General features: G+C 37.0%; 1 protein-coding gene across 1 annotated transcript in view; it reads right to left on the bottom strand.

Annotated features, from left to right (window-relative positions):
* COL25A1 (collagen type XXV alpha 1 chain) overlaps positions 1 to 23603 on the bottom strand; it is a 464458-nt gene that overhangs the window by 69148 nt on the left and 371707 nt on the right. The window contains exons 13-17 of the mRNA XM_082728561.1: positions 17288 to 17341; positions 15173 to 15199; positions 12729 to 12773; positions 4915 to 4947; positions 4441 to 4476 (exon numbers count right to left, since the gene is read on the bottom strand). Of these exons, the coding sequence (XP_082584687.1) occupies positions 4441 to 4476; positions 4915 to 4947; positions 12729 to 12773; positions 15173 to 15199; positions 17288 to 17341 (195 nt within the window). The remainder of the gene's footprint in view (positions 1 to 4440; positions 4477 to 4914; positions 4948 to 12728; positions 12774 to 15172; positions 15200 to 17287; positions 17342 to 23603) is intronic.

Below are 23603 nucleotides of genomic sequence, written 5' to 3'. Positions count from 1 at the left end.
CATCTCAACCAGAAGGCAAGTGAGAGAAGTAAAAGGAACAGAAACTCTTGTGTGTTTTATTATTCTCTGGTAAATAATTTCTTGTGGAAGCTGAAGCTCTTTGCTGAAATGAGGATTATGTATGCATTTGTATAATGCATCCTGTTCCCGGGCTCTCTTACCTCAGATAATCAAGAGTTGGCTGTGTGAACAGATGGTCACATCAAAACAATATACATTAAAAGTCTTGCTCACTTAAAAGTATAGTAAGATTTCTTTTCCATTCCTGAATGATGAGAAGATAAATGCATGGTCAAGATCATTCTTAACTTCAGCCTGTATTTCTGACAATTGTTGAGTCTGGGTAACCCTGCTTAGCGATTTAGAGCTAATGGTACCATGCGTGCAGCTGTTCCTGAATACAGGTTTGAGATTAAGTGGTACATTTTGTGTGAGCACACTGGAGTCAAGCTAAATCTCGTTTTCACAGAATTGTCTACATTATTTTAAGTACAAAGTATAGTGACAAGAGGTTAAATTGCTTAGAAAATCCCCTAAATTCCACTAAAGAAACATAAAGGAATTGCCAGGGGAAATGAAAGTCCGTCCTATATTGGACTGAGATGACTATTATTTGTGGAAACAACATTTGAGGGTCAAAGGCATACATTGCTTCAGAATGGTCAGTCAGTGGGATAGACAACTATACTAAAAGAGACTAGGGCATTAAACTAAATAAAAGTGGTAAAGGGAGACACTTCTTTTCATCTAAATGTTTCAACAATCCTCATTCCAAGGAAAACCTAGGAACAATCAGATATTTTGTCTTTAATAGTATTACTCTCATATTATGAAAGTCATAATTTGCTTTGGTATTATCAAAAAATGACTCCAGATACTGTTAACTAAGCTGTATGGTTAGACATAGAAGGGACAATGACTTTCCTGATGGTTTAGGTCACAGGTACTTCAGGAATGCAAAAGAAAAGCTACACTGTTTGAAACTATATAACTCAAATTTTGTACTGTGAACAGTGAGACTAAGATGAGGTTATGCCAAAGAAGAAAGAATGATCATTATGAATTTAAGATTGAATTCAAAGAATACTTGTCCAAGTGGATTAAACTTCCTAAAGAAACAGTATGCATTGGATTTTCTTTTTTCTTTACCCTTTGCCCTTCATTTGATAAATTTAAGAAGATCCAGTAAATAAGGCTGCATCTATATTTTACTGAAGATTCTCTTTTACTTAAAAAAAAAAAAAGTACAAGGCATCCCGAATATACAGTAAACTGAAGGAGAACACACAACCAATAAAAGCAAAGCTATTGGTGAAAAACCTATAATTTTGTATTGTTTGCAGAAAGGCCTCTAAAACTCAAGGCATCTTATTTGAAACACGTGAAAATACAGGGGTTATAACACTGTTTGCCTGCAGGAGTTCTCACCATATACTTCCCTCTACTATATTAAAAGGATTGTACAACTACTTTAAAAAAGATACATATATACACATGTGTACACAGACACATGCCCATGTTTTCTGGCAATGAGAAATATGAGAAATATGTATGAGACATTACAGATATTTTACAATGTATATTGAATACTTAACAGAGACTTCAGCATTTAGCTGTTCCCTATATTACATGTGTATGTATGTAGGTGTGTATACATATTACATTGTTAAATGGACTTTTTAAAGGAAAAATATTTCAGAAAGGAACTTGCTTTTTCCAAATTTATGTTTATTTAATGCAGTAGTCAACACAATGAAAGATTATAAAATATTTCATATTACTCTTTGTGGAACATCTCAACATTATTAGGAAGACTTTTCTTACAATATAATAATTTTCCTATATTTATACCATGAAGGTTTGTCTTCCAGTAAGACCCAGTTTTTGCTGACTTCTCCATTTTTGCCTATTTCTTGGCCCAGGAGCTTCTCTAGGTTGAATTCTTGGGCATGCATGGCCCAAAGTCAGATCTGGGTCATAATTAAGAATCGGTTTGTTCTTCAGTTTAAAGAATACTTGTCCAAGTAGATTAAACTTTACACATTATACTTTGGGTTCTTTTTTTCTTTCCCTTTGACTCTCTACCCTCCATTAAAGGAGATCCTTGTCTGCTGTCAAATTTGTGATTCTGCTTTTGCTCCCAGTGCCTTGTACTTTTACATATACTTCAACTGCAAAGGTCCCTTCTAATGGGGGATCAAGTATTTTCATACCTTGAAAATTAAAAAACTTATTTTAAGAAAATGCAAAGAAGTTAGAAAGAAAAAGCTATGTGATGAAACACAATACCTATTTGTATAAATCTACACATTCAGTTTATAAACATAAATACGCATACTAACTCATGTATTAATCACGCACTTTCCTGTTGAATCTATCAAAGGAAAAAGAACTACGATGAAGTCATTCTACATTATGAATGTTGCTCTTGGACAACACCAGACAGTGGAAAGCTTATCAATGGGCTTTTTGTTCTGTCACAACACTCTACATTTCTGAAATGTCCCTCACGCAGGAGCTTATGTATAGAATGCACAACACAGTTCTTCAATGATGAGGAAAATGCCATGGAAGTTCTCTTGGATTGGTTCTGTATTCAGTTCTGCTTGTCATTTTCTAACTTGAGTAAGCAGCAAGCATGGGAATACTCTACTTCTAAAGCGACATTGGGGTAAGTATTGCCAAATCTTGATTCTAGACAAAGGAAGTTGTAAATACTGTAGGCAAGTGAGATTGCATCAAAGGATAGAATCTGGCCTAAATGTTGATGAAAAAGATGCTGTTCATTTCAGGGCACATACTCATTCAGATGGGTTGTGAGCTTTTAATGAATCCACCCCTTCTCCTGATATAATTTAAAGCAGATTTTTAATGAAATACAAAGGAAATCCAATCTTTCCATATGTAAACCTAAGAACTTCTAGGAATGAAGCTGAACTGTATTTCTAAATAATCATAATAAGGCAATATTTTATTAAGCAATTGAAAATCATTTTGGATCTTCCACTGTGAAAACAGTAGAACCTATATAAAATTATGGCAGATTTGTTTTGTTTTGTTAAAAAAGCATAATAGTCCTGCAGACATTTTTTTAGTATATCACATATTTGGAGAACACTTTAAATTTAGCCTTCAACATTTAAAGATGAAGGAACCTAAAATTAGATCATCTGAGAAGATTATTTGCTTTTTCAAACCAAAGCAGACCATGGATCTCTGATGATACCACTAATTTCAAATTCCTTACATAAAGAATCAGTAGGAAATGTTGGGATTTTAAGAGCAAAATTCACAGAATTCTGCTGGGGTCTTTGGAAAAGTGAACATTACCCAAAACTGGACCTGATGAATCATTATTCTTATAGCCTAAGTTTCAAGAGAAACTGAGTTTCAAAAGAAAACTCTATTTTTAAATTAGAGGAATTTTAAAAGAACATGATAGGCCTTCTCAAAAATTACTTTAATCCTAAGTGTTAAAACAAAGCAATCATCCTCTCAATGGCTTCAAGAGTGTGGGAACATTATTTTACCATGTCTTAGGATTCCAAACTCCTATAATGAGATTTATTCTTTCTTTTCCTTTACACTAATGGGGTAAATTCTGTATCTCTAATTATGTTTTTTTCTACAACATCAGCTATTGCTAGATAAAGGTAGAGTCACGATCTTAAGAGATTTAGCCTAATGTGGAATTCACATTTACTTGTTAGCTCTAACACATCTGTTACCTAAAGTCTGACAGCACTGGGCACTGATATCCAGATGCTCAGACAATAAACTGCTAACAGTTGTTTCCTGCCTCAGACTCAAATGAGAATATGAATCTAAACATAATCACTGCATATCCTCTAATTTATCACTGAAGTGAAGCAAAAATGATTCAAAAAAATTCATGTATGCATTCACAGATCAGTTAAAGTGCTTGGCTAGTGTCTCCAATTAAAACTTCATTTATTAACAAATCTGGTTTGTATAACATAACACCCACTGCATAGGGAGACATAATTCACATAAGAAATGTCAGGAGGGAAGTATTTGAAATGAAAGGAAAAGGAATATAAGAAGCTCTCATTCCCAATTGAAAAAGTTTAGTAAATACTCATTTCTTCTCATGAATGACAGAAACATGCAGAGCGACTTTAAACATGCAAGATAAGTTGTTGGCATTCCAACCTGACTCATCTTTGTTAGCCTCGGACAGCTGCTGAGTATATGCAGACCTTAGCTGATAAAACATCTTTTTACACGTACATAGTGCTTCATATTTTGCCATGGTCCACCTCAACGCTTTTACAATGCAAAACAATCAATAGCATTCTGCATGCAAAGCTTGAAGACTACATCGTTTTTTAATTGTTTTCATATCACACCGTGGATAGTAGGTATAAAAAATGGCAAAGATGAAGCAGTAGAAAGAACACACTAGAATAGAGGTATTACCTTTTGTCCTGGGCGACCAGATTCTCCAGGTTCTCCCTGCCCGAAAGAAAACCAAAGATGTTAAAAACAATCTTACAAGAATTTTCCAAAACCTTTAGGCCTCTGGACAAGTTCACAGAGATGGCCTAGCCTTCTTGATCACATGCATTTCATTCATTTTATTCTATTACTCTATGTCTCACCAGAGACAGGAATTTTTTTTTTTTTTTCTGTGAACATACCTAAAGCTCACATACAAATCCACATTTTTGTAAAAACCAGCTGCAAAGAGAAGTGAAGGAAGGACCTCTTATTTAAGCCTTTATCAGATTTCCAGCAGATATGCCCTGTTGTGTTTGGAAGCATTACATTCATTACAGAAGAATAAAAAACAGTCATAGCCATCAAAACTGGTATGAAAGAAGAGAAAGCAGAGGCTTATAAAATTCAGAACTGTAACTCCTGTGGTACAAACACTTACAAAGTTATAGTTACCTTAATTCCTGCAGCTGATGATCCAGGGTCACCCTAAAACAAAACCCATGAGAGATTATTCCACAAGTTATGAGAATAGGAAACATACAAACACACCAAGAGCCATTATCAACATGGCATTCAAAGGCGCCCCATGACTAACAGGACCTAACTATACTCCATAAGACCACACCAACATGTCAGCTGTTAAGATGTCAACAATTTCCAAGGTAAACAATGCACTTTTCTAAAAACACGGGTTTATTTTGAATGCAAAGTACTTAAGGACTATATTCCTTGAAGTCAACAGAAATATATAATTATATATCTCTTCCCTTGATACAGTGCTAAAAGGGCATTCTAAAGTAATAAATTATAATTTGGAGATCTGGAATTTTGGTTTTCTCTATTTCTGGAATTTATTAATGTCATGGGCTCTCAGTTACTGGGAGTTCCTTGACCCTCTCGGTCTTCAGAAAGTCAGGGTTCAACAGATGAAGTCAAAGGGTTAATGATGTGGAGCTGGAAAAAGCCACGTAGCAGGTCGGTTTGTTTTCCTCACGAAGTACTGTCACAGTTACGACCGGCACATTTTCTCTAGCTTTACACTTATTTCTTTGTGACACAGTCACCGGAAAATTACAGGATTATGGATGACTCTTGGGTGGCAGGGACATATGTAAGACCTGAGAGAAAATCTTGAGGTAGAATCTGCTTTCTTTTCTTTTTCGTTAATTTTTTACTGTTTTTTTTTTTCTACCAAACATTTATTTATTTAGGTATTTAAATTTAAATTAAATTCATTAATGTGTATTACTAGTTACAGAGGTAGACTTCAGTGATTCATCAGTCTTTTTTTTTTTTTTTTAAAGATTTTATTTATCTTGACAAACAGAAATCACAGGTAGGCCGAGAGGCAGAGAGAGAGGAAAGGAAGCAGGCTCCCTGCTGAGCAGACAGCCTGATGCGGGGCTCGATCCCCGGACCCCAGGATCATGACCTGAGCCGAAGGCAGAGGCTTTAACCCACTGAGCCACCCAGGTGCCCCCATCAGTCTTATTTATATAATACCCAGTGCTCATTACATCATGTGCCCTCCTTAATGTCCATTACCCAGTTACCCCATCTCCCACCCCAGCAACCTTCAGTTTGTTTTTCTATGATTAAGAATCTCTTTGGAGGCGGGGAGCGCTCCTGAGTGGCTCAGTCAGTTAAACCTCTACCTTTGGCTCAGGTCATGATCCCATGGTCCTGGGGTCAAACCCCACATAGGGCTGCCAGTGGAGACCCTACTTCTCCATCTGTGTGCTCTCTCATCTCTCTTTCTCACTCTCTCTCTAAAATAAATAAATAAAATCTTTTTAAAAAGAAAAGTCTCTTATGGTTGTCTCCCTCTCTGATTTCATCTTGTTTTATTTTTCCCTCCCTTTCCCTGTGGTCCTCTGTTTTGTTTCTTAAATTCCACATATCAGTGAGATCATGTGATAATTATCTTTCTCTGATTGACTTTCTAAACGGCACTGTTCTCCACTGGGATACCACAAGAGGGTGACTACATTCCCAAAGTAAATATGCTATAAAATCCACAGAGAGGGATTGGTGGAAAAGAATATGGAGGTTAGTTAAGAAGGTTGCTTCTTTCTTTTTTTTTTTTTTTAATTTAAATTCAATTAGCCAACATATAGTACATAATTAATTTCCGATGTAGTGTTCAATGATTCATGAGTTGCGTATAGCACCCCACCCCATGCTCATTACCTCATGTGCCATCTTTAATGCCCATCTATCTCTAAAATAGGGCAGCAAAAGGGCCTTGATTTTCAAGCTCCTTTTAACCCCCAACCCGTAAACATGTTACAAGGCAAAAAAAAAAAAAAAAAAAAAAAGGGGAAAGGAAAAAAAAGAAACAAACAAAAAAAGAAAAAGAGGGAGAAAACTTAACTACTTGAGGCTATTGAGAAAATAGGAATTGCCATAGAAGGAAGGTACACACTGGAATTTCTTCAGTTGTCATATGCATGCAAGTGCTCAAGGAACTCCAGGGATCTGGTTCCTTGTTCTGGATTTAGGAAGTTGCTCATCACCCTCTTTTAGAAACAGAGATGAAGCCTCAGGCCTCTGTCCATGGAGCACTGGTCCCCTTCACCCAATTCTTCTCATCTCTTCCCCAGGTTGGCACCTTCTCTTTCTTGAGGTCTCAGCTTATATGGCTTTGCTTCAAAGAACCCATCAACAACCAACTTCAGACACACGCCCCCACATACAACTTCCTCCCATCCAGCATTGAGCTCTGTTCATGTCCTGCAAAGCTCACTTCAGAATTACATATTTATGTTTTCTGCTTATTCATTGTCTGTCCCTTCATCAAACAATCAGCCACACAGGGAGAGATTCAGTGCCTGTTTTTATTCTGTGCCCAGCCCATAGGAGTTGTTCAATATCTCTATGGCAAAGGAATGAGCAAATCTCAAAAAAGAATGTTTTAAACAAGTCAGCAGTCAAGGATCAAAATGAGAAAAAAATTTAGGAGGGGGGAAAAGAACTTGGGAAGGAGAAAGAAATCATGAATTAGTTTACTGAAGAAACTGACACATATGTGAGCTTCTTTGATGTCTGTAATTGTTATTACCCAAGGAAAAATTAAAACATGATAAAACACGAGGGCCCTAAATACTGTCTTCTACTGACTTCTCTTTCTGATCACTAACATTCAGCTGAGTTCCAAATGGGGAGTGAAATAAATGTGACTAATAAAATAATACTTATTTCTACTAAATCAAATCTGAAAGCCATCAACACCAATGAATCTGGTTTGTAATATTTTGCACAAGGAGACCTTTGTATTCCTAAAAGCAATTTTGACTTTGCAAAGTCCCTTCTCTCATCTCATTTAGACCCCATAAAATTCTGATGAGATAGGGCATATATGACTATTTTCACTTAATAGATAAGGAAATTGAACCAACGAGAGGATAAGTGAATTTTGGACTTCCTAAATTCCATTGTCATGTTCTTTTTATTAGAATAAGAATTATTGGTTTATTTCATTTTGATAACAGGGCATAAACGTTGCAGTAAACTTAAAAATAAAGGGAAGTTGCTAGTATTAACTGCAGTTTAAAACCTTTTTATTTTAATGTCCTATTGGAATGTGGCTGGATAATCTACCGATGAGACTAAGGACTAGATTTAGTTCTCATAGGAAGCGGATGAAGAGAAAGACAGTTTCCTGAAAGGCTGATTTACTTGTGGAAATTGGAGCAGTTTCATTTGAGGCGACTATGAGTGATATTTTAATTCTCTTTTTAAAAAACTTAGACTGTGAAATCTTGAGGAATTTTTATAACTTTTAAGTGGCAAGACAACTGCTGAAAGACAGTCATAAGTTAAACATTTTAAAGGCTAGTCCTGCAAGTCGTGGAAATAAGACCGTCAGTGCTTATTTCATTCCTCCAAAAATGAAAATGAATACAGGATTAAAGGCGGAAAAATCCCACTATGTCTCAAGTATACTCTTCGTTTCGTAAGTCAGCTGGTCTAGAAACACATTTCCACAGGGCAAGTCACGAATGGGAAAATCCTTTGAGAAGACACTTGAGGTAAATGAATTTGACTTGTGATCATTCAAACACAGAGTTTCTGTTTTGGGTGTGATTATTTTCAAACACAATAGTTAGTATATAATGTTGTGTATGTGTTAATAAAGTCTAAGTGGATAAATCAAGTGAATGTGGTGACATTTCTATCATTTATTAATTCATTTGATAAGTGTTTGTTGAGCACGGACTATGTGCCAGCCATGTTCTGTTTGCAGGGATGGGGGGAGGTGGGTGAAATTGGGGAGCAATGCAGTTACAATCCCCACCCTTGGCCTGTGCTCATCACAGCCACGTACTAAAATATATACAAAAAAAAATTACCGATCAAAAGCATTAAAAAAAATACTATCTTTTTCTTCCTTTCTTTTCATTTTTATAAGAAACATCTGGAATAGGAAGAGATTCTCATGCTTGGGAAATCCTGTCTCTGTATATAGCAGAAGACATGATAAACAAATGCGCGTCACAGGAAAAAGTTCTACCATTCCATGGAGATAAAAAACAGTTGAAAGGAAAACAAAAATTTTTAAAACAGGTTGTTTATTCAATAAATATTTATTATCTTACAAGTATATGCCAGGAACTTAGACTGGTGCTGGGAATAGACTGAGTCATATAGTTTCTCTTTATTTGTGTGTTTTTTCTTTCCCAATGAGCTGGATGTCCAACTAAACAAGGAATTACAATAAACTGTGATAACAGTTATGAAAGGGATTTTAAAGAGTGTTGTGGGAGACTAGAGTAGGTAACCTAACCAATCTGGAGAAGACTGAAATGACTGCCCAAGGGAAATGACTTACAGACAAAGGTCATCTAAAGAAAAGAAAGTGGAGGAAGGAGTGGACAGACAGGAAGATTGTTCTAAGCTGAGGCAACCACATGTGCTGAGTTAGAGAGGCCCTGCATTGACCGGGACTGCTGGGGCCCACTGAGATAGATCTTCACACAGGATTTTAAGAAGAGACAATTTGGTGGTAGCTCCAAATACAGGTGCGACTTCTGATATGTAAACAATGAATCATGGAACACTACATCAAAAATTAATGAAGCACTGTATGGTGACTAATATAACATAATAAAACAGAAAAGAAAAGGCTCGGAGGATGCAAATCAATGATGCTATGTAGTCATAAACCAAGAAGGCAGTGTGTTTCTGGGAATGGACACAAAGAGGGACCAGAGAAAGTAAAGGCACCTGTCAGGTCCAGCAGACTGAATTATGAATGATAGAGTGGGGTGACCAAACCATTCAGCTTGCTGTACCAACATCTACTTTCAAGTTGCTCGGAAGAGATAACAAATCTATGACTACGTTTGTCGGGAGAGTAACGCTCCAAAGAGCAGAACATAACCTTTGCGTAGTAACTCCACACATGACTGAAATCATTCTTTGGCGTGTTACTCGCAAGACTAGATTATAGCACAGTTGCTTGCCGTGGACAAAACCCAGCCTAGTAGTTTTTACAGTTCCACAGCATTTCCAGATGACCGGTCTGGAAAGGTTTCGATCACTTTACCATCCAAAGGCACAGAGTTGGATCAAAAGGAAAAAAAAATCCTATTACAGTGAATCAGTCAATGACGTAATTTACTACATCAATGGCAGGGGAAAAAAAAAAGTGTTTTTTTATTTTACATCTCAAACTTGGTAAATGATGAATGAGTTTCACATACTGAACCCAAAGGCCATGAGAAGAGTGTTTCCAACATACTGGAAACAAATTATATGACAGAAGCAGGAAATGTTTTAAAAAACACATCAAAAATTATATTCCAATTACAGCATTCTCGGGATGAATGCTATAGGTCAGATTACATATTATATGTTACAGATTCCTATTTACAATCCCCGGTTTAGGCCCATTGAAAGTTTATAAAAATGATTTCCGTTTTAACTGCAGCATTTCTGGTACTTAATTTCAGTTGACTAATAAAACTTTTTGATAAAAAAGAAAACAACCTACACAGTTTATTTCAATTTCCATGTTGTAAGAAAGCTAACATTTATTGAGAGTTACTCTGTGTGAGTTGTTATGGTAAATGATTTGCATTAAAATAAAAACTAAGAACGATATTCCCTTGAGATAGACTTGGTCTTTTCAGAGAAAAAAGTTGCTTTGTGACTGGAAAATTGAAATTAAAAAATGTGTGATTAAAGAAACTATTATTGGCCTACATTTCAAAAATGAAGCTTTAAAAATGCATCTTGCAAAGCATAAAATTTTCTGGAGAAATCCACATAGGTGTAGTTGAGACCTGGCATAATCTTTTCTCAGTTGAAAAAACTGCTCTCCTTTCTTTAAACAGAGACTGGCAACTGAGACCTGTGGGCCAACTCCAGCTAGCACCAGCATATGTGTGGCCCACGTGCTAAGAATGGTTTTTGCATTTTTACATGGCTCAAAAAAAAAGAACAATAATACTTCATGACACATGAAAATTCCATGAAATTAACATTTCAGTGTCCAGAAATAAAGTTTTATTGGAACACAGCCATACTCATTTGTTTATATATTGTTAATGGTTGCTGTCACACTGTAACAACAGTGTTGAGTAGTTGTGACAAAGACCACAAGGCCCAAAAACTTCAGATATTTATTTTCTGGCCCTTTATTGGAAGTTTGCTGACCTCTGGTTTTAAGTATAAACAGGAGAGTTAAATATAACATCCAGATTTATATAGTTGGTGTTTGAAATTCTGACTCTGAGAGTGATCGAGGTATATCATTAGTCTTACTAAGTATTAAGCTCATGCATCCGTATTTGATTGGAGCATGATAATTAGATTTGACAGATACAGAGAATGGGTCTACAGCAATGGTTCTCAACTAGAAGTGATATTGTCCCCCAGGAGCCATTTGGCAATGACTAGAGATAGGTTTGGTTGTCGTAGTTAGTGGGATCTAGCAGCAGCAGGCCAAGAATGATGTCAAACATTCAACAGCCCCCATTACAAAGAATTATCTGGCCCAATATGTCAATAATGCTGAGGGTGGGTCTTCCCAGAGACTGAGGGTCCACTCTAATTTCTGGACTGCTCCTCGAATGCAAACATATAACTACAACGTGGTGACATTAATTCGTTCCTATTATCCATGCCATATTTACATTAATATTTATAAGAATGAAAAAGATAAATTTCTCCTTTTTTATGGGGATGCTTTTACGACTAACCATTACCCATCTGTACTGTAATCATTTTCAAAGCAAAATATTTTATCTTCAACTCTAAGCTTAAATGAATAAATCTTTTTTTATCACTCAATTACTTAGCTTGATTTTCATGAAAATCTGACTATTCTAATTTCAGTTGCTTAAAAGATCTTTTTCTTAATTCTTTACAGCACAAGTGAAGTAAAATACCCTTCTTATGCCAAAGATATCTGTGATGCATGAAGCCAAGCGGAAGCTATAATGATAGATGGGGAGGGGGGTGATGAGAAGAGATAGGAAGAGGAGTCATAAGACCACTGTGATATAAATGCTAATAACGATTTAAAAGATTAAAAAAAAAAAACAATGCAAAGGCTGACGAAATATTTGGATCTAGCAGATTTCAAGTGAAGGTAAATTTTTAAGATTGCACTAGAGGCTCTAATCAAATGACAATTACTTTCAAACTTGTATATCTCATCCCAATCCTGTGACTTGTTCACTCCCCAAATTGGAACAAATGGAATCGCTCTAGAAATTTAATTTTACAACTTTGAGTGGAGAGAGCCCCACTTACACATGAATAAATTGTTTCTTTTTGAAGACCATATTATTGTAAATGAGGCTACACATTTTCTAGAATTTCTGACATATCCTTTTATTTTTAAAATATTTAAATTTGTAGCTAGGAGTTCGTGGAACGATCACCTTTACAAGTTAATATTCAAATATATATATTTTAAAGATTTTATTTATTTATTTGTCAGAGAGAGAGATCACAAGTAGATGGAGAGGCAGGCAGAGAGAGAGAGAGAGGGAAGCAGGCTCCCTGCTGAGCAGAGAGCCCTATGCGGGACTCGATCCCAGGACCCTGAGATCATGACCTGAGCCGAAGGCAGTGGCTTAACACACTGAGCCACCCAGGCGCCCTCAAATATTTTCTAAACTTGTAGAATTATTTCCCATCTTATCTTATTAAGCTACTACCACTCACTTACCTTTCTCAAAATCTTCCACTTTCACATACATGGAATAATATTTCTTGCTCATACACATACTCTTTCATATTTCACAACACTGTACCTTTTCGCCTGTGTCACCTTTGGGGCCATGCTCTCCAGCTTCTCCCTAAGGGGGGGAAAGTGATATGGTGAAATATATCGGTGACATTACACACAGTAGCTTTCATTACTTTGAGTTTGCTTTCATGTGCACTATATATCAAAATCTGTTGCAAATGTTCTACAGAGCTAACGTATTTTTACTTCAGCAGCTGCCTGATATCAAGTGGTCCAAATAAAATTTATTACAATAAACATAGCTGAGCAGTTTTAAACTATTCTATGATATCAACAGAAAGCAGTACTTTCTCTGATTCCAATAGCTCATTCTGGCACCGAAAGCCTCCTTAACATTATTTCTTTTCTCCTGAAGAAAGCTTTTTCCTGACCATTCCCTCAATATGCCACATGCCTCAGCACCTCCCTGTCCATCCTTCCCGCCCTTCCTGCCCCCCTGAGTTCTTGCCCTCCCCTTTCCCTTCTCTCTGTGTAAATCCTACTATGTCTTCAAGGTCAGCTCAAATCAAATCTCCAGGGCTTAGAAGTGCATGATACAGCCCTCAAAACTGCGGGTGGAAGATTAATTTGTCTGCACCTAAGTGTTTTGCATCTGTGCATTGAACACCCTGTATTTTATTTGAACGCTCTCTCTTTTTTAATTATGGTAAAAGAAACTGGAGAGTTTATGCTTTCTGGGTTATTTTTTAGATTTCCTGTGCTTATTCCCTCCCTGACATCCCCTTTCTACCACAAAGCAAAGTGTTAGAAAAAAAAAAAGTCATTCGCTCATTATCCATGCTTTGATTTCTTCAATGCTGAATTGTTTCATTTAAGTCTTGCAGCATGTTATAGTGGAAACATCATGGACCTTGGCGCCGGACAGACTGAGCCCAGCTCCAGCACCTACTGGGCGGATGAAATCCCCCCTACATCACGTTTCGCATGTGTAACAGAAGGGGAAGAATGCTTTATGGGTTTATAAGAAATAAACACTATGCTTGTGCAACACAACTAGGCCAGTTTCTGATGCAGCATAAACTGTTAATGATAGCCGTTAGGGGTAACAATGCCTTATTGTTCATAGATTCCCTAAGCTGGAAGGCCCTTCTTCTGTTTAGCTTCCTAAGAGGTCAATTCAGCATTTAAAAATTTCCTTTACATAAGACATCAAGTACTGATGATGGTTTCCGTGGAAGAAGGCAAAGATGTAGGAGAGAGACTTCTACTTTTTTCTGTTTCCTTTTCTTGTTTCAGATAAAGAAGCAGCTAACCTGCTCAGGAGTTTGTGGCAGGGGACACACCACAGCAGCCCGGCAGCCTGAGTTGCTCTCTCTGATGAGTCCCTGGGATGGCGCTGGCCCTGCTCCTTCCCCTCCTTAATTTCTACACAAAAGAGTGACCTGATGACTAATTAATTTCAAGTTAATTACAAAGAACTTGTCGGAAGCCAAATACATGTACCGATAGTCTCTAAGAGGAACCTTTCACAGGCAGCCTATTAGCATACTTTTAAAAAGATTGCTTGGAAATCCCTTTATTAAAAAAACAAAACAGACACAACAGACTTTCTTATGAAGAGGACTGACTCAGAGTGGTCACAAGGTGAAGGGCTGGACTAGCCTTTCCCTCTGCTTTGCTCTCCCTCCATTTAAATAAGTGTCTTTAATTTTTGCTTCACAGTGCTGAAAAATACAGTTACATTCAAGAAGTGTGCTGGATCTTTAGGGGTACTTCTTTTAGGATTAGAAGTGATGATACTACTTTATCAGAATGTTCAGATCACTTCTGAAGAGCATGATGTAATGTTTTGGAGCTTCCTACATAGGCAGCACATGTCTCAAGCATTATCAAAGTAAACAGCATGAGAACCAGGAAAATTAGCACCATGATATGTAATGAGAGTCTAAAAATAATCAGGATGCCCCAAAAGTATTCAGGAAGGACGTCTGTGAGAAATTTAACATATGGTACTCCGCCTCCTTTTGTGTTTCTATTTGCTTTTTTATAAGAATTCTTTGTGGGGCAATTTCCAGTGTCTTTGTTACAGGTAAACATCTGTATTTCTTTAACTTAGTGACCTAGGAAGCAGTAAGGAGGGATACAGATGCTTAGAAAAGCATTGGAGTGGCATTAGAAAGTAGGTAAAAATAAGTTTTTCAGGCCTAGGGATTTCTGAATACCATTTAGAAGCTTGACATAGAATGTTCAAATTTGTTCCCTTTCCCTCCATTTCTTTAAACCTTTTTATCCAAACCTCTGTCCATACATAAGAATTACACTATTTTCTCCTATTAATTAAGTTTCACAAGCACAGTGGTTGTTGTATCTCTCTGTATCTATGGATCTGTGGATCTATCTGTGGATCTATCTATGAATCTACAGCTAGCTAGTCATCCATACTTCTATACAGTTAGGTTTGATATCTCTTTGGTGGTGGGGGGGGATTACAGGCAGAATCATTCTTACCTTTTCACCTTGATCTCCAGGTTCTCCCTGAGCAAAAGAACAAAGATTGAGAGACACATTAAATTCTAAAACACCCAATTAAACACCACCTAACAAAATCAGATATTGACCATAATAAGTCAATTATATGCGACACTTTCTATTTTGCCAACATAGAATTGCTATATTGAAAACAAATTGCAAGATGAGTTTCCTGAAGAATTGGGCATGGATATTAATATCAAATGTGATCTTAATTCTTTGATTTTAAAAGATGAAAGAAAGGTATTTAAGATTATCATCCAGAAACCATTTGGGGGCATTAAGAACAATGTGGCAATTCAATGTCTTGAGCAGCTTCTTAGTTTTCAAGTTTTTATTCCTCCCAAACTCAGAATCAGTAAGGTGAACTAGCACATCCTTTCATGGTCTTTTATTCAAAGCAGCCCCAAGCGTATGGATTATTTTAGGGGCCTAGAGTCTGTGTAGTTCCCCCATCGGTCTTCTTCAAACATGATGGTGAACACAGGCCTGACTTTGGACCCCTTAAGAGGGTCATGACTCTCTTCAACCTGCTGATAACCTGCATGTTCCAAGTCAGGTATATTTTGGGCAACACTGGTACCTTCAGGAAAGAGATCAGAATGGGGCAGAGTCAACATGAGTTTAGGAGAATGTCTTTATTCAAAATGATGACTGGGACAGTATGAGGACTAAAATGGCAAAACTATGCTTTGAAGAGAATCCTTATTTTCACTTTACCTAGGAAGGCACAGGCAATGGAGTGGGAGAACTCTAAAGTAAATCATGCACATCATGATAATATTCCTCTTATGAAAAGCATCAGTAAGTGTTGCCATGAGATCAGGCTGCTTAAAAAAATTGACTCAAGATGATTATTGTGTTTTTTAAAATTAGAAATCCCTCAAAATCAGTTTGGAGCCAAGACTCTTTTCAGTTGCTGGGACTCAGTCTGACCCTTTGGCTTTCTGAATTTCAAGCCACCTTTCAGTGCTCAACATCCATCCTGATGGTTGCTAGGCAACAGAAGACTAGCACTGAGAACATGCATTAAGCATTAACTCTTATCATTTGGCTTTTTAGCATGGAGCAAGGGAGGGGGAAAAGACAGGAGAATGGCCGTAGTCCCAGAAGGAATATTTTCTTTCCTCTCCTGCAGGACAAAGGACAGGTCTATAAATTTTAGGTCTGTCCTAGGCGCCTGTCAATAGCAATATGATCTGTAAAATCAGCTGACAAGGCATCTGTGGGTACAGACATACACCCGCACAGCTGACGGGATTAGACATTAGTTATGTACTTCAAGGGATATTCACTCATCAAAGGATTTGGGATTTGTCTGCCTGCTTGGTTTAAACTGTCCCCAATCTTTTTATATTTAACAGATTCATTTGTTCTTCAAAAAAAGAAAAGAAAAGAAAATCTGCAACCTCCCCTAAACCTCATTACAAGTTTTCCCTATTTAGTAATTCAGACCATATCCGTTTTCAAATTTTAAACATGCCACATCTCGGGCCACTTGGCTGGCTCAGCAAGTAGAATGTACCACTCTTCATCTAGGGATTGTGAGTTTAAGCCCCGTATTGGGTGTAGACATTACTTTAAGAAAGTAAACATCTTAAAAAAAACAACAAAACATGTCACATTCTTTATTCTGCTCTTCGCCTTATTGGCTGGTTATATTCTGTATGTGCTGGAGGTGACCAAATACTGCAGAAAGACCACAGTGGCACCGTGAAAGTCATCTTTAGTAAATCTTGTGAATTTTATGCATATTTCAGGCAGTATTAACATGGCCTACGATTTAATATGTTTATTAAGTGGCAAAATGACAAGACTTATATTTGAAATACGGGCTTTTTTTCAGGTTATTGAAATATCCCAGAATAAAGATCTTGACAATTGTATCTTATTTGCTTTTTTGCATTTGTAATGCTAATGAGAATCATACACATAATTTAGTCATTAGTTACAAACTGCTACTCAGCAGCACGTTATACTATTAACAAATATTCCAGCCAAGTAACACCAGTGGGATATAAAAAACTGTTATAGCTTACAATTTCATGAAAACTCATATCTCAAATGATTCTGCTTGGTTTCACTTGTACTAACCTTTGGCCCTGGTATTCCATTTTGTCCTACTGCTCCAGGCAACCCAGGATCACCCTCATGAAAAAAATAGACACCATTAAATAAAATACATAAAATCTACATATTATATAGATCATTAGAGGACACAGCTGTCCAATAATGATCTGGAAGTAGAAAAATAAGTGTCTACTAGTATAAATACAAATTAGCTTATTTGGTCCAAAATTCTATGTACTTGGGCCCAAGGATAAACAACTTTCTCTGTTAAGAAAGCTGAAGCAACTTACCGACAGAAATGAGTATCTAGCATGGTGCTGGGTACCTTGTAGGCAATAAATAAATATCTGTGGAATGAGTTAAAGACACCTGATAACACAAGTTCTCTCGATGGAGAACTTGCAAATGGTTCATCAGCTCAGGAAAATAAGGACCAAATCATTACCTTTATGAGACTTAATCAAATGAGCATTTCTAAATCTATAGCTTAAAGAACACACACATCTTTGAACACCAACAAAATTAGACACATTTAACACAAAAGTCAAAAGTCAAAATGGCTTTGGTTTCTCTTCTCAATTTCACTGCAAAAATAATTAGAATAAGACATCAGAGCTGTGGCTCTCAGTGTCCTATTGAGTGATAGGCATTTGGGAGAAAGATGATGGTTACTAGGTCAGAAAAATTTTCCATCTCAGAAAGAAGAGACTGTGTAACAGTTTTCCTAGGCTCTGAACCAGCAGTTGTTTTCCAAAAATGAGAAGTCATGAAGTGCCCAGCAGCAAGGATAAGATATTGTGACTTTTGATTCTTCCATGTGGCTCCAAGTCATATAAAATAGAATTCCATTTCATTTAAGAACTTTCCCAAAGCCCTTTACAGTGCGCACCAATGATGAGACAGTTTTCTTCTTTCCAGTGAGGGTAGTAAAGTTATTAGTTGATTTAAAAAAACCCCAAACTTTATTTTAGAGCAGTTTTAGGTTCGCAGCAAACTTAGTTGATTTTTTTTTAAAAGATTTTATTTATTTATTTAACAGAGACGCAGAGAGAGACAGAACACAAGCAGGGGGAGGGGCAGAGGGAGGAGCCGGCTTCCTGTTGAGCAGGGAGCCCAATGCAGGGCTCAATCCCAAGACCTTGAGATCACCACCTGAGCCAAAGACAGACACTTAACGACTGAGCCACCCAAGCGCCCAACTTAGTTGATTTTTAAGCATGTTTTCTAAGTCCCCTACAGGGCAGAGATTGCACTTCAATATTTGTACTCTCAGCTTAAAAAAATGCACATTAATAATGATAACTACCATTTTTAAATGCCAGGAACTTTACATTCATCAATTCATTTAATTCTCACCAATTTCTATGAGGTAAGTACTACCTTTATCTCTATTTAACAGATGAAGAAATTAAGGCACAGAGGGCTTCAGCAACTTTTCTAGACTTACACAACTCTAGCCAAGATTTGAACTCTCATGATCTAACTTAAGAGGTTGTGCTCTTAACAGTACGATGCATTCCAGAATGAATGAAAGCATCTAAATACTGGGAGAGAATACATGGGAGTATTTCCATCCTCATTATCCTTTGGTTTATACTCCTCACTTATACATGACCTTTCGGGGCACCTGGGTGGCTCAGTGGGAGACCTCTGCCTTTGGTTCGGGTCATGATCCCAGGGTCCTAGGATGGAGCCCCATCAGGCTCTCTGCTCAGCGGGAAGCCTGCTTCCCCCTCTCTCTCTGCCTGCCTCTCTGCCTACTTGTGATCTCTGTCTGTCAAGTGAGTAAATAAAATTTTTAAAAGAAAAAAAGAAAAAAAAGTGACCTTTCAGAATGTATAGAAACCTGAATTAGTTATAGCTTATATAAAGATGATTTATATCTTTATATAAATCCAGGTAAACTAAGAATAGGAAGCTTATGTTACCCTTCCACAAAAGCAAAAAATATTTTACTACTATACTGGATTATATTAATTTCCTGGAAGAAATTCTGCTTTGTAAATAAAGTTACACTATAATTGTAACTCTTGCACTTTCCGTGGATAAATGACAAAAATGCTGACAGAAGAGCAATGGCCATTATAGGAAATTTTTGATTGGCCACTTGCACATCACAAAGAGTAAGAACTCAGAAATATAATATATCCCGAAAAAGGACTGTCATTTACTCAGCAACAGAAGAGCTATCATGTCTGCTTTCTTCAAAGAATCCACAACAGGATGCACTAATATCATAACTCATGGTTTAATGCAAACAAGAGATGCTGCCAGGAAACAATACGTACTTTGTTTAGACTTTCAAAGAATAACCATGGTAGCCAGAATAATAATAAAAAAATAGTTAAGCCCCTGGAACTGAACAAAGTACATGCTGAGATTTTGAAGCAAGGAAGAGAGACGTTGTTTAGGTATCTGGTTAACATCCTCCTTAATATATGAACACCAAGGGACTAAAACGTGATCTCGTTTTAAAATTTTTATATACTGTTAAAATAATCTTTTAACATAATACAAAACAAAAAATGCACCTAGGATTCTATCACCATATAATAATAGTTTTCTTTTTGTCCTGTTTCCTTCTAGTCTTTTTTATTTATACTTACATGTTTTCAAGCAAGCTTATTACATAGTTTGACATTCTTATTTCTTATTATTTGATACTATTGATATTTGACACTAATTCCTAGTATTTGTTTTCACATGGTATTCATGATTGTCTTGTGAATAGTTTATCATCATATGTTTAGTCTGTCCCAAACACTTCAACACTTGGTTGTTACCAGTCTCTGCTATTAAAGATAAACTAAAACACCCACCTCTGTAAATATTTCTAAATTGTCTTCCAAAGGATTCAAGTTTTATCTGCTTCAATAGGTCCCCACTCTGGGTTACTTTTTCACAACTTCATCGGCATTGGATATCACAATTTTAATTATTTGGGGGTAATATTACTAAGCACAAATGAGAGTTTACTGTTGCCCAGTTTTACATTTATCACTTGTAAGGTTACATTTTTGTATGTGTGTTTATCATTTCAATAGGTATCTCACAAAATTTTAAAGCTAAAAGTGAATAAAGCTGTTTCTTGAATGAACCAAAGGAAGATAAAAAGAAATATGAGAAAGTGACTCACAGCATTTTACCTTTCTAATAAGTTTTATCAAGAAGAATATACTCAGGGGCACCTGGGTGGCTCAGTGGGTTAAAGCCTCTGCCTTCAGCTTAGGTCATGATCTTAGGGTCCTGGAATTGAGCCCCGCATTGGGCTCTCTGCTCAGCAGGAGCCTGCTTCCCCCTCTCTCTCTGCCTGCCTCTCTGCCTACTCGTGATCTCTGTCAAATAAATAAATAAAATCTTAAAAAAGAAGAAGAAGAATATATTCAAATTTAGATTAGGAGGCTATGGAGCATTCTGCTACTATCCAACCTTAGTTGTGGGAAGGAATTGGGAAAGGTGTGGGAAAGGAATGTTAAGGATGAAATGCTGTGTAACTCTGAGCTCCAAGTCCAAGATGTGGGATTCTGGAAGGCATCAATTCATTCAACTAACACTTAGTGAGAATTTTCTACCTGTTCTACTCTAGACTGCATGTTTTGTGGGATATAAAGATGAAATACATATGACAGGCACCTGTGGCCAAAGAGCTGACTTTTGAGTCAGAAAAAAAACAATACGTACAAAAATAACTTAAGAGGACATCTAATTAAGGTCAGAGAATTTTTTGCTTTGAATGAAGTTTTCTTGCATTTCATGAAATAAAGAGACACAAATCAAAAGGAATGAATGAAGAAGAATGAACCATATGTCATGTAGTGTATTAATATTTTCTGGTGTATGAGCGTAAAATACGATGAGTCCCCTTCAAATAAAGTTACAATATTACATTACTACATAATGTATTAAAAATATACATATGAAAAAAATCAGAAAAGTATAAACAAAAAAAATGACAGGTTTCTAATGTGTAGAGAGTTAGTTTCCTATTTGTTATAGAATCTGTCCATCAATTTCTGATTGCATTTCACAAGTACTGAAGGATATTCCAAAGATAGTAATAATGAAAAACAACAGCTAACTTAAGATTTAGATTGATAAGGTTTTCTCTCTAATAGTTTAAATTCTAAAGCATTCCCTGTCTATTACTCACAAACGATGATGTGCGTATTTAAGCTAAAAATAAGTTAGACTGGCTTTTAGGAAACGGTCTTGCTATTTTCTTTTCTTTTTTCCTTCCTTCCCTCCCTCAAACCAAACACTCTTTAGCTCTTTCCAACTCTAATATAAGACATCACTCAAGATTTTTACAATGGTTTCAGGTACCACTAACGCTAATCTGGGGCAACCTGAAAGAATGCTGAAAGAGAGGAAGGAGTGTGGTTGTCTTACGAAACTGACTGCCAAAGGGAAATAGGTCCTTGAGAGGTAATATCACTTGCCTGAGGGCAACTGTTTTCTATTCTGACAATGCGAATTTACAATGAGTTGGAGCTTAAAAATTTAGCATCATATAATTTTACATTCACTTGTCAAAACCGATTTTGTTTAAGGGTTGCATTTTCAAAAAGAACTCATCCAAACAGAAGAGGGAATTAGCTACAAGGAAGATGAACCATCAGTGGATGGAAAGAGTGATATTGAGCAGAATACAGTGTTGGTCTCCCTCCCACCCCACCTTGGGCTTTTCAACTCTTCCTTTGGTTTATTTATTTTTATTTTTCAAAGTTTTTACTTGAGTATAATTGACACCCAATGTCACATTAGTTTCAGATGGACAGCATAGTGATTCCACTTCCCTATACATTACTCTATGGTTAGCACCAGCGTAGCTACCACCTGTCACTATGTGTTGTTTTAACATCACTGACTAGATTCTCTACGCTGTGAACATGGTATTAGTCTTAAGGTTGCTCTCCTGCCTCTGGAGTTGGGGGTTGGTACACTCACGTAATAAAATAAAGACTAATGGTCACTGACACCTAAATGAAACACGGAGTGTACTTTTTCTCCTGCCAGATCTGTGACTTGCAGGGTAAGCAGGACTGGCTTTTAGACGCCTTCTGCAGGCAGCCATAGTGGGGAGTGTGTGTCCTTTCATGAGACTTGGGGGCCTCGGCGGCTTTAGAAGCAGTTGGGTAAGTAACACCTGGTAGAGGAAGATTCATTGGAAGCACTGAGCGAGGCACCCAACAGGGACTTCTGGGAACAAATGTTTGGGAAAAAGTCAAGAAAATGGGGTTTCTGCTCTCCATTCCTATTTATTCTTTCCAGTTTACATGTATAGTTTAGTTTTCTACTCTGGTTTCCTGATGGCAAATGAATATGAACACAAAAAGACCTACGTATTTCGAAATTTATAGGAATGTAGCATTGTACAACACAATAAAACAAAATAAAATCCTAGCCCCGTCCTATAAATGCTATTAATGTTTTGAAAAAAGTCATTTGTCTTTTTGCACACCTCTCAGCCTTGCCTCAAATGTCCCCTTACTACAGGGGTTGACTGGATACCCCACTACCTCCTTTGCCCACTATCTTACTTAATTTTCTCTATTGCACTAACTGCCACGTAACGTATGCTTTTTTGGTTTCAAATCTGTCTCTCCTACTAGGAATGCCAGATTTGAGAAATCAAGATACAGAACAACTACTTACACTTTAATTTCAAATATACAACACTATTTTAAAGTTACATATATCTTAAAAATTGAATGGGACAGAAGTTATGGGTCGTTTATCTAAAATTCAAGTTTAATTTGGCATCCTGTATATTATCTGGTGACCCTATTTCCCACCTCCACCCTCTCACCACACGAGAATATGCGTTCTGTCTATTTTGATCCCTCCTCATTCCACATTGCCTAGAAACTATATCTTACACAAAATAATTGCTCAGTTACATATATGATCGAGAAATGAATGAATACAGGAGAAGCCTATACATTAAGGCCACATGAAGATATAAAGCTCTTATAGGCCTGGTGAGAGACAGACAGTGCAAGACTTCTCTTCTGGGAAACTGAAAAACCTGTATGGGTGTTGGTAAGAGATGATTCATCTCAACTACAGCACGCCAGCCCTTGGTGGGAAAAGAGAAGGGGAATCAGGAAAAAGATGGGAGAGGTGTTAAGCCAGCAGTGATACCTACAAGTCACATACGTCAGTGTGGAACATTCGAGCTGAGGAACAGAGGATAAGCTCAAGGTAAGTGAAGGGCAGAGTACGATGGGCGGAGGAGTCCCACAAGGGGCAAGATGCCTTGAATGAGCAGAACTTTCATGGCTTCCAAGGGGCTCACGCCCCTGAGCCCCACCGGAACTCTCAGGGAAGGATGGCTGAG

The sequence above is a fragment of the Mustela nivalis genome, assembly GCF_964662115.1.
Source record: "Mustela nivalis genome assembly, chromosome: 4".
Taxonomy (NCBI): Eukaryota; Metazoa; Chordata; class Mammalia; order Carnivora; family Mustelidae; genus Mustela; species Mustela nivalis.
This window is presented reverse-complemented; position numbering and strand designations above follow the sequence as displayed.